We start from the raw sequence: 12,722 nt of genomic DNA, 5'->3' as shown, positions 1-12,722 counted from the left end.
CTGTTACACGACGCACAACGCTGCCTGTCCGAATATTCCCAAACCAGATAAAAGGACAGACAGATTGAATCCGACACGTGAGGACAAAAATAGAAAAGAACAACAACACGTGTAACAACATAAAAACATGCAACAGAAACCAGGTGTTATGCATGAAATAGAAGAATTCTGCCTTTGCTATATTAGAGACTTCAATGAAATGAGCGACATGCAGATACAAGTAGTACTTCTATCAAAATATAAAGTACATTCTTGCATCTTTAATAAAACATTTTTAAAAGCAATGAGAGTCTGCCGTAACTTAAATTCCTTTTCTTTGCTGCTGGAGCTTTGACACCATTTCCATTTTGATTCAAATGTTGATAGAACCTGGCAGAAAATTTTCCAGACAGTTTTTAACACATGCTAATTTCACAGCAGGGAGCTAAAGTAAAAAGTAATCTAAAAACATTGCAAGGCGACATTCTCCTTTTTATGAACAAGAGGCCCGTTACGACTCCTCTGCTCTGCTGTTTGGTCCTGCAGCTATGCCAATGTGAAGAAATGCAGCAACGAGGGGCGGGCCCTGATGCAGCTGGACTTCCAGCAGTTCCTCATGAAGCTGGAGAGGCTGACCGACCTGCGACCCATCCCCGATAAAGAGTTCGTTGAGACCTACATCAAGGCCTACTACCTGACTGAGAATGACATGGAGCAGTTCATTAAGAACCACAGGGTGAGACGGCGAAGGATTGCAGTGTTTGTCTCTTAGGCAACACTGAATAGAAAGTTTGATTTAAAGGTGCAGTGTGTAGGATCTGGCAGTTCTCGAAAGGACTTGTTTTGTCCGTTCTGGGCTACCGTATAAACATGGCAGCTCCGTAAGAGGACCTGTTGCATATGTAGATATAAACGTGTCATTCTAAGGTAACAAAAACACATTTTCAGGTAGATCACCATTCCTTTAAAGGTTGAGTAGGTGATTCTAAACACGTTCTGTTATCTTACTTGACATCCTCGTAACCGATAGCAATGAAAACATTGAATCCTCTGACATGAAAAGACATCTGTGGCCGTGGCAGGACTGTAAAAAGCCCGTCCAATCAAAAAAGTCGGCTGGAGATTTTTCTGGTTCGGCGATGCATTCAAAGTCAGTTTCTGTGGTTTTTCCAAATGACCTACTCAACCTTGAAGTAGTTTTCTTTTTTTCTCTCCTGCGTTTCTCTGCGAGCGTTTCTGTTCTGCTGACTCACTCTTGGTGTCCTCGTGCAGGAGTACTCCATGAAGCAGCTCGCCAACCTGGTGAACGTGTGCCTCGGCTCGCATATAAACAAGAAGGCTCGCCAGAAACTGCTGGCGGCCATCGATGACATCGACAGACCCAAGAGATAGGCCGAGGAGCGGAGCGGACCCCGACAGAGACAGGACACTCCAACAGAGGAGCTCCCGCGGACGGAGCTCGGCGTAGAATGTGTTCATTTTTCAGTTCGCAGCATTAAGGTCGCGTACAGCACATACACGAGTAGGACGACTGCACACAACTGTTGACCAAATGCTAATTATCTGTTATCGTACAGGTCAAAACACATGATGTGATATTCTGATGAACATGAATACTTTCACTCTCAAGCATGATGTACCATGATGCATGCACTTTTACCTTTTCCTTTAATAACTCGCTGCTTAGGAGGTTTTTCTGCAAATTGCCTGCAACCATTTTCACTTCTCTTCGATGACCGCACAACAAATACAGGATTCAACGTTGTGTCGGTGGACCGTTTGTGGCATTCCATTCTGTTTTCACCAGCCGTGCTCAATATCTGACACAAACTTGACCTTGAGATTCAAGGTGATTTACGAGTTCTATAATGTTGTATGATTTTGTGGTAAATGTCTCCCAGTTACAGATCCAATAAGTCTGTAGAAGTTCTGAACCGCCGCTATCTAATATTAAGCTTGTCACGATTGAATGCCCCCCCCCCTCCCCCAGTGGAAATACAGTAGATCTGGGTTATTGTTCACTTTAATCATGCATTATTAGTTATTAGCTGCATATTGTTTCTCTTCAGGGTATTTGCTGCGTCTCATCGGATGCTCTGCTTCTTTGTTTTGTTTCGTCCTTTATTATAAATCTAATATAACGATGATTTTGAAAGTAATATAAATTGCTGTAGTTGATGTTAACAAAAGAGAATATCTGCACTTGCGTTCGTTTGTTTGTTATTTTGATCTTTGATTTCAGTCTCCGGCCTTCTCCATGAGCAGTTAAATCGGTTTTGTAGGTTTATTGCAGTGAGGTACTTCATGATTATGGGATTCCTTAGTAGTTAAACTGTCAAGCTTTCCTCTGAACCTTCCCTCACTCCAGCCTTTAGTTTAACTGGACCAGACCAGACCAGATCGGGGGGGAAATTGAAGTTAAAATGTGTGCTATGGCTTCAACTCTTTCTGTGCAGCTATTCCAAGAAGAATACTGTAAATGTGAATGTTTTTGAACAATGTCTGTATTTATTTCTCGCTCTGTGTCTTGTTTGGGTTTTTAGTTGATAATCGCTGGATGTGTGCTCGTCACTTATCGCCTCACGTTGTAACAAACACAAATATTTAAACATTGTCAAATTATGTCAAGGGTCAAGTGCACTATAGTGGAAAATCAGTAATCGTTGTTGGAACTGTAGGTCGAACCAAAGTGATTCTAACATAATAAACACACTAACCGTGGACTCTCGTCATTCTTACCTGTTAATCCTCACAGCGCCATTTATAAACGTAATCTATTAATCGCGTCCGATGTTTTAAATCTCAGCGCCTCAGCAGTTATGTCAGAAAAGGAGTGTCGCCTCCTAGCAGCGCTGCCGTCCGTCCTAATGAAGCATTCCTCAGCCGGGAGCAGGACGCTGTCACATTAATTAATCCGGCTTCCTGTATGGTTCCAAGCCGTCGGCCTTCCTGTTTAGGAGGAGCCTGCTGATCAGGTTGAATCCAAAGAGCTCATTATAACTTTGATGACTCACTGGGTTTTTATACACTGCTGACTTTTCTATTAACTGTGTGTTCAGGCTGAAGCTGTTCTTTCTGTATCGGTCCAGAGTCCACACATACATGCTTGTCTGGTTAACACATTACTGGTTACTTCACATAGACGTCCCCGTCCACTTTCTTTTTTTAATCTTCTGATAAACCTGGACAAAACCACCAAACATCTTAATAGAATTGGGATCTTGGTTCCCATGTGGATCAGGTCTGATGTGTACTGCGGTTATGGTAACAGTTTGACCTTCACTTCATGTGCTTTTTGTTGTGTGCTGCATTTTCTTGTGGCGTTTTCTGCCCCCTCCCTCCCTCCCTCCCTCCCTCCCCAACACCGCTGCTCCAACCATCCTTACACGGCACCTTTGGGTGCCAAGCTGGGCCGTGCAGCTCCAGTGACGCCGTTGCTTGGTAACCCTTTATTTTCAGATAAAAGACCAGGTGCTCTTCACCGCTGTGTTTTTGCCAAATTTCACAAGCCAAGCTCATAGAAATCACTATCACTGACCCTCATGGCCTCAGTTCCCACACAAAGACTTCATTCAAGTGGATTCACTCACATGTAACCGAGAACATCGCTTAGTCATGTTGACTTTGCACGATGATGGACAGGACGAGATGTGACGTCGGAGGGGGGATAAAAGTCATTGTGGAAACAAGCGGAGATGCTGATGAGACGTGCTGCTTGTACACAAAAGAACAAGTTGGTACTCGAGGAGGAGATGAGATTAATTTAGATTGTGAAAAATTCTGTCACTCAGTGAAAGCTTCATAATTAGTAAAACCTGCTGAAGGAGAAATGCATTTTTATTTTTACCATCCAGATGAGAACGCCAACAACACTTCATTATGTATATATATATATTTTTTTTTTCTGTTTCTTAAAGTCAACTTTATTAACTGTCATCTCTATGACAGCTAATACCGTTTTCGTCTCCTTCCTGGTTCAATCTAGCGAGGCTACACTGAGGAAGATGTGTATTTATAATTGAGTTTCAGTTGTGTGCCCATGCTGCAAACTGCTGTGAATGTCTTGTTGGTTTGGACATGAGAGGACACGTTCCTCATCCTGTTCCACTACACGCTCACATTCAATGCAATTTATCTTTTAAAGCTACTCTTTAATTTAACAGCAACCCCCCCCCCCCCCCCTTCCAGTTTAATAATGCAACACTTACTCAGAGTATATCATTTTAACTTTTATTTCAGTACATTGTTACACAAGTAACAGTCCAAATCTCTTACTGTTACATGAAGATAAATAATAGTGAAAATGTCAAAATAAAAGAGTAAAAATGAGAGGTTGAAGAGCGCTGTTAGGTCAGCTGTCACTTGTCTAGAAAGATAGGACTCACCTCAAGAGATACAGGGCTTAGAAAACACACTTGTGGTGTTACACACACACACACACACACACACACTAAAAGCTTTTAATCTCAGTGTCTCACTCTGTAAGAGCAGAAAATCGAAAAGCTGGAACTAGGGACGGCTGTGCACGGCTCGTTCTCTCTCTCATAATGACAGCACGGTGTATTCACAGAGCTTTTCAGTGAAGCGCTCTTATTGATTTCGCCCCATCACCAAACAGACCTCACCGGAGGGAGTTCAAAAAGATGTGCGTGGCAAAATCAGTATGCCAGTTGTTGCACCGTGCAAATTGGCAACAAATTCTTCCTCTAAAACTATTTCCTATAAAAAAAAACAGCATTTGCAATTGGCCCAATCTAATTGTTTTTTTGTTTTTTTTTTAGGTCTAAAGAAATCTAGCATAATGCATGAAAGGGATCATTTATTCATTCATATCCCTCATTTATTCACTGAACATAGTTGTTTTCCGCTATTTATCGGACATAATGCCAGTATTGTCTCTTCGTATTGACTAGTTTCACAGATTGAAGCAGCTAATTGGATGTCAGACTCCACTGACTGAACTTTCACGACGGCCCTCTGAGAATCTTGTTCCGCCAGTCGCTGCTAATTTGTTGCCTGACTAGCTGCACTTGAGCGGAAACAAATGTTGTGACTGGTCATAAACATGAGCAGGGCAGGAAAACCTTCAGGAAACATTCGGGCTCCGTTTACAGCAGAAGTAGGGGCGGTCAATTCAGTTCAAGTCATCGTAAATATAATAGTTTAATAGGGTGGATAGATATTTCAAGTCAGTTCAGTATGTCATCATATGACAAAATAAAAAACGTTTAAATGCACAGTTGTCATAGGTGGAAATGTCACAGACACCTTTTTAAAAAGTGAATTTTAATATATATATATATATAATGTATGTTGGCACAGTTCACGCCACCATATTGATTAAAAATCTTTGTACAAAAACAATAAGAGGGGAGAAAATATTCTATTTTAATAATTTCATAATGGAAATTTTTTTTTAAATATTTAAAAAATGTTTTTATTTCTATCTGTTTGTTTTTGTTATTCTCATTGACATACTCTCTGCATTCATTACTTATTAATCTCCACCAGGAGGTTCGTGCTATAATCCTGCCATCAGTGTAAGAATGTGTGAGATTGGGTAAAATGCCTGAAAGCGACTTGAGTTGCCGAAAAGGCTATAAATCACTGTAAACTGGAGGGTCCAGTTTGGTGGTTCCAGTTCACATCAGGTAGTAATAATAGACATATATATATATATATATATATATATATATATATATATTGCTCTTAGAAACCCTCACACATAACACACAACAAAGTCAATACTCCCATCTTTGAGGAATGGGTATTGATTTTTCTCCTCCGGACTTTTGTCTTGGTGTAAATTACTCAGAAAAAGGGCGACCGGGGACGTCTCATTTCAAAGAGGTGAAGGTTGATTTTCCCCACAGGGGAGCTCAGATCTGACTGGTGAAAAAAGTGTTTGGAGGGCCAGTTTGCTCGTCTCCTCCTAATGCTAATACTTGCATTGATGTCTACTGACATTAAGAATAAGATACGTTGGACTGGAATTGCAGGTCTGAAGCTGCAGGTTTGAAACGACATTGTGTCTCTGCATATATGATGGGCTACGTTGCATCCTTGTTATTCTTCCTTTTTATGCATTTCTTTGATGGCCTTTCCCTTCTAGAAACTAAAAAAACATTGGCGTCCTTTGAAAAAAACAGAATATTCATCACATTTTAATACTCTTTCACTGGCATGATCTCAAATTCCTGATAACAAAATGATTTATACACCCTATGCCTAATAAGTGAACCATGAACATAATTTCATGGGTCTCGCCCTCTTGTGTCCTCCCTTTCACAACACTGCAAATAGAGTGATGACTTTTGAGTAGTGAGACGGATAACAAATGGGAGAGTCTCTGCATTTCATCAGCTTCAGTATCTCAAAGACATCTAATTGTGTTTGCGGTTTAGTCACGGCTTCACAAATATGCTAATATTTCTGATGAGTGTCGTGTGCATTCAAATGTATCGTTGACAGAGAGTGCAATACAATGGCTATCTCTACTTCCTGTCCGTAGTTTGCACCGTCCTCCAATTTCTTTACGTGTTTGGAACGAATAATTTAATATACACCACGGGTCAATATTTACAATCTGCGTGGTTGAACGTATTCATTCGTACTGTGCGATTAAGGAACACGTTTGACCTTAAGGTTTGAAACAGAGAGACGTTTAAATTTCATTAACATTGTCCCTATTGATCCTGATCTCAGGAGTCAAAGACGCTACAAGAATTTTTATCTACGTACTGGAATCCCGTTTTGCCCTTCAGGTAACAGGAATACTGACAGAATCAGCAACGTGGAAGTCACTGAGAAAGGTCACTTTATGTTGCACTTGATTACATTCTGTCTCTTTTACTTTGCGTATTCTATTCAACAGGATCTTTTCTGTTAAAGTGCAAACATGGTCGTGAAACTTCCACTGCAATAAAAGTAAATCTTTTAATATTACATGAAAGATGCCACTTTTGCACTTTTGCACTCGGAGCCGACAGAAGAGCCTCTAAACAGCGACCCAGAAATGATTACAGTGTTTCCATTTTTAACTTGATGGCACAATAATGAAAGCAATTCGTCATATGATTCTCTTGTATAGAAAATGTGTTTCACAGCCACCATTACCATATAGACCAATATTTCACCCACCAATTTGTCAAAGATGAAACATTCTGTATATTGTACCTTCTATTCCAATCACGGGGTTATCAAAAGGCCCCAGCATGCTCCTCTCGGTTTCTCATTACTCGGAGGAAAGCCTCGGCCTTACACATCGGGGGAGTTCGAAGAAGTCGGAGTGAAGGCGACGACGTATAAAGGTTTAACGCGTCCCGGGCTCACCTCAAACCGTGACAGCTTTTCTTTTAGCGGCAATTACACACCGTCTTCGCCTCGCCCCCATGCTGACTGTGTCTAAGTGTGTGTGTTAAAGAGATTCAGGCAGGGAGAAATACATCATATATAGTGTATAAGTATATGAAATGTATCGTATACTATTCCCCTGTCAGTGTACATTTCTCCTCATAGCTGGGTTATAGTAGGGACATTAAAGGATGATTCCAGGTAATTACAACCTGGACCGTTGTCATAGTTTTGGCCATCATGTCTACGGGTTCAGAATCATCAGCGTCACCAGTCGGCGTTCTGGCAACGAAGTCTGACGGAGCAAACGAAAAACAAGCGCTTTCATCAGCTAATTGGCATCAGCTGTTTGATTCATGCTTTACAATCCCTGGCTCGTCCACAGCAATGACTACAATGCCCATTCATATACATGGAAGTGTACAAATTGGCTGCTGTTACCCAGCAGTTCTCTCTATTAAGCTGATAAACTCCTCCTGATGTAGTTTTGCTGCTGCGGCTCCACCACACCAACCTCCTTCCCGTGTGCTATATTTCACATTTAACCAAGATGAACTAAGATCACGTATTTACATTGAACTGGGAACCATGACGATAAGACCCATACCACAGTAAAGTGATCCTTTATTAATAGAATACAGAGAGGTTAAAGTGAGCAGCACTCCTGGAGAGATAGTCTCACTGTGGAGGTGGAGAGAGAGACAGAGGTGGGGGAGGCTCATGAGAGCGCTGCCTGGTGAGTCGATCGGCACGGCTGCTGCTCGTTGCCTAATTGTGCTCTCCCTTTAAATACTGGGCCTCTAATTGCCTCCACACATACACACACACACACACACACACACACACACACACACACACACACACACACACACACACACACACACACACACACACACAAGCACAAGCACAAGCACAAGCACAAGCACAAGCACAAGAAGGTGGACTGAAGACTTAGTTGGGCAGACCGGCCAGTTTAAAAGCAGCTGGAGGTTGTTTGTCAGAGAAGCCGGAGCTTCAGGGTCAACAGAGTTCCTCACATATAAATGTGTGTAACGGCCGTCAGACTGCTCTGCCACACTTGCAGTCTGTTGATGTCAGATGTGGACACGTCTGGGGGAGGCTTTGTGCTCACCCACTCAGTCCCCCCCCCCACACAGACACACACACACACACGCACACACTCTAACCACATGACCACCCGTCCTCTTGTTGCCTGAGTGATGTGGCGATCCTGATGTCGACCCTGCTGAGGGGTTGAGGTGTGTGCTCGGGGGGGATGAAGGCTCAGTTGCTGACTAACTGAGTGCTGACGGGGACGAGTGGAACTGAGGGCTCACGGAGCTGCTTCCCCCGGTCGAGACACCTCATCCGATCCCACCTGGGCCTCCGCCAGAATCGTTTACGTATTCAAATTAACTGCGGGATTAACTCGAGGTGCGCTTCGTGAACTCACTGAAGCTGATGCATTATGCATGTGCTTGAATTTCCTCCCCAACTATGAAATATTTGCAGCACTGCGTCTATGTCGTCATCGCTGTGAGTAAATTGCTGGTAGACACACAACCAAACGCACGAGGAGAAGGAGGAGAAGGAGCTCATGAACACAACAGCGCTCCCTCTGAACAGAGTCCTGACCCCGATGTAGGATGCTCTGGTCTGTCATGTCTCACTTTCATTTGTCATGTGTGTGTGTGGGTACTCTAATCTACCACTCCGGCAGGCATTATAAGACCTTTGGCGTGAGACAGATCGCTGCTATCTGATTTAAGCTCGCCCGGTGATGTAGGCGGTTTATCCGCCAAGGCGCCACCGGTGGGTTTGAATGACAGTAAACAATGCCTTATCTGTGGGTGGAAAGTGGCTGGCAGTCCCCTCCTAACCTTGCTGAGGTATATTACCCTGGGGGAGGGAAACACACACTTCCTTTTAAGTGTGTGACTTTGACTTTGAGTGCACGACGTGCCTTCGCGTACCAAAGTGTGTGGACTGTTTGTCGAGGCTCTGTTTGTGCTTTAAACACACACACACATGAATAATGTGAATGCATGTTTGTTTAGTAGCAACAGAACATATCACACATATCTGGAGTTTGTTTTCCACCTATATGATACAATACTCCCACCATGCCCGAGGGTACATGAGAAGGAATGGAAACAATGAGAGTTATTTATCGCTGTAATGAATAACAGAAATATGCTTTCTTGGAGCTAGGAGTTAGAAGGTCAATCATGTCTGTAGACTGAAGTCAGCATAGATATCACTATTATATATGATATATCTTGTAGTGTACATATTTCTTGTTTATTTTTACACTAAATGAAGCTAACTTTGAATTAAATAGCTCATTTAAACAAAAGTTTATTACAAATATACGTGTTTCTTTTGCTTTGTGTCACATGTAGTATGTGAACACAAGCACAGCACATTTATAAGAATATCAATGGCCTGTCTCTTACTGCCAGATGTCTCTGAAACCTCACTGCAGGGGTAATAAAACTGAAATAAGTCGGTGTTCCTCCTGCTGTGGCGGGACCCCTCATAAAACGCTCTGAGCACCGTGGAAAACCCCAGCACAAAGCCGCTGGATGGAAGGGGAACGTTGGCCACTAACCCGGCGTTTAACGAGCCTCCGCGGCCCCTTAACTTTAAGCACTTTGGTTTTCGCCAGTGTCGCTGTAAGCTCTGTGTGTCAGAGAATTACAACCCCGGTGAGGATCCGTATTTCTGCACAGTAGATGTTGAAATGTGTGGCTCAAAGGTGATTGGATGCTTGTATTTTAGCAGCTTGGGATCAGAGATTTCTGCAGGTTGAGTGAAACAACAGCTTAGTCTCCAGCATAGATATTCGGTCTGGCTAATGTCCCACCCTGCTGTATAATTATGTGCTTCAATTGGCCCCCATTAAGATAGAATTTAGGTTGACAGCATGGTCTAAGAGGCAAATGACCTTTTTGCCTCCACTCAACAGGAGGTGTGATTAAAATGAACAAAGTCCCTCAGTTTGATTTTACATCAAATTGTTCTCAATCCTTGAAAAACTGTAAACTCATAAAAAGCTGTGCTCCTGGTTTGTGTGAATGTGCACTGAATGTTTATACTGAACAAGCGTTCCACACCGCTGAGTAATGCCTCCTGACTTTTAAAGAACATTCGAGGATAGATGAACCAGACTTTCAGCAATGTCAGCGAGGAATAAACTTTTTTATTTTTTCAGCTCTCTGCCAAAATACAAGCAGAAAAAAAAAAATAGCTCAACCTTCCTGGTATCTGGCAAATAGCATTGTTGGAGTAATTATTTTGACACTGTGAATAATTACATTTAAATGAACCCACAGAGAAACGGCACAGGATTTGAGTTTAAATGAAGAACGGGGCGTAAATAAATTGTTGTTTCACAGAAAGCCTCTCCCCCACCACAGCATGTACTCCAGGGCCCTGATAATTAATATTTGCCTCACAAATCTCATTAGTGTGTAATGAGGGAACAAGTGCTATTAGTGAGACATGGCTGAGACGGTTATCGTCTGAGATGTATTGTGAGCTCGGGGCGGACTGACGGGCTGACAAGCCAAGGCCATCTTTTTGTATTCTTTGATAGACTCAGGAGGTGATATCAACTCCGCAGCATCAGGTCGTGCTGGGCTTTCTAGTGATCCAACAGATATACACCCGTTTCTTTGACGACACATCACTCAGTCGTTAAGAAGAATCCTCTTTCCTCCCTCGAAGGTTAGAAAAATATGCTCTTCCTCTCTCATATTTCATTCCTGCAACCCCACAAATCACGGTCACCGCGACGCCTCAGGCCTCTCATCTCCCTACTTCAGAACCAGATCCGATGCTGAGATGAACGTGGCGGTAAATATCATCATACGATCTGTGATCCGCTTCGGGGGGGTTTGCTTTGGCACTTAATATCAAAGGGTTTAAATCAAGAGGGCCTCGATAATTATCACACGGCAAGCATCGTCCTCCAACAATACATCAAAGGGTGTGAAAACACAGCGCTCCTTTAAAATGATAATTCAGGAGTGTTGCGTGGTAATCCTGGAGGAGGAGTTATCATATTAGGTAATCTATACTCATCACTACGTAGACGTCTTGGGGGGGATGCTGATTTCCTGAGGCTGCAAACACCATTATGTGCAATTTAAAAATCCAATAATAAATCTTGATTGTTCAGGGCTTTGTGGATGAATTGACTTGCCCTTTAAAATGTGGGATGGTGCTGCCACAACACAGACGACAGGATGATCTCCAGACGATGTGCTAATCATGAACTAATGAATGTAAAAACAGATTTTCCCTCCTCGTCCGTCCTCCCGTGCAGTTTTCTGCTCTGCTGCAAGAGTTACAATTTTTTCGACACCTGAATGCAGCCGCCGCTGTCAAATCCCACCCCGACTGAAAAGTCCTATCTCTGGTGAGCAGACTGACAAAGCAGCAGATTAGTCCCATGAGTGAGAGGAGATTTTGATGGTTTGATTTATTTTTCTTTGAAGCGTTGGCACTGAACACAGAAGGGGTCCACTTCTCTCACATTATGCCCCAAACACTAGGCTGGAAACCACATTACAGGCATATTGAGCCTCACAATCACACACACACACAGACACACACACATACACACACACACCAGCTCTATGACACATTGCTTCCTTTGTGAGACTCCAAACACCCACACAGATAGGAACACCTGAAGAAACCCAGAAACATTTCTCATTTGGGGCATCTTCACCTCTAAAATATCTCAACAGCTACTGGATGGATTGATACAGACATTCATGCCCGCCATAGGATGACTTCTACTGACTAGAGCAGCAGGGTTGGACTGAATGGCTTTTGAGTTAATTATCTATTTGTTTTTTTCTCTACAAAAAGTGGCTTCACTGCTTCATGTTAATATTATTATCTTTTGAATTAAAATCAAAAATAATTTAGATTATATTTGTCAATTGTCCTCTTTATGTTTTATTGGCACATATTTATAAAAGGAAAGGTCAAGCAGAGAAAAAGTAAATAGAAATAAAATACATGTACAGGTGAAGTATAAAAAGCCACTTAAAAAAACAAACAAAAAACTAAACCTAAAAGAGAAAAAAATGTATATAAATGAACAACGATGCAAAATTAAAATGCATATCTTTTACATGGCATCACATATCATATTTTTTTTCTGCTACAGATTTTTTTTATAAAGTTGTGACACTACATTTATGTTAACCTAATATAGATGAGCGACTTGGCGTTAATACAGTTTTGTTTGAAATGGAAATTCATAATCTGTTAATTAATCTGCATACATTTATAATTGAGCATGATGAAGAATTTCATTCATAAATGACCTATTGTGTATAATTCCTCCTCCTGACACTCACGACCAGAACCCA

General features: G+C 42.1%; 1 protein-coding gene across 2 annotated transcripts in view; it reads left to right on the top strand.

The window, feature by feature from the left end:
* vps50 (VPS50 subunit of EARP/GARPII complex) overlaps positions 1–2,700 on the top strand; it is an 80,060-nt gene extending 77,360 nt beyond the window's left edge. For both annotated transcript variants that reach the window (XM_084033071.1, XM_084033072.1), the window contains 2 exons: positions 526–715; positions 1,252–2,700. In XM_084033071.1, coding sequence (XP_083889197.1) covers positions 526–715; positions 1,252–1,371 — 310 coding nt within the window. In that variant the 3' untranslated portion in view covers positions 1,372–2,700. The remainder of the gene's footprint in view (positions 1–525; positions 716–1,251) is intronic.
* The last annotated feature ends 10,022 nt before the right edge of the window (positions 2,701–12,722 follow it).

The sequence above is a fragment of the Eutrigla gurnardus genome (assembly GCF_963514095.1).
Source record: "Eutrigla gurnardus genome assembly, chromosome: 17".
Taxonomy (NCBI): Eukaryota; Metazoa; Chordata; class Actinopteri; order Perciformes; family Triglidae; genus Eutrigla; species Eutrigla gurnardus.
This window is presented reverse-complemented; position numbering and strand designations above follow the sequence as displayed.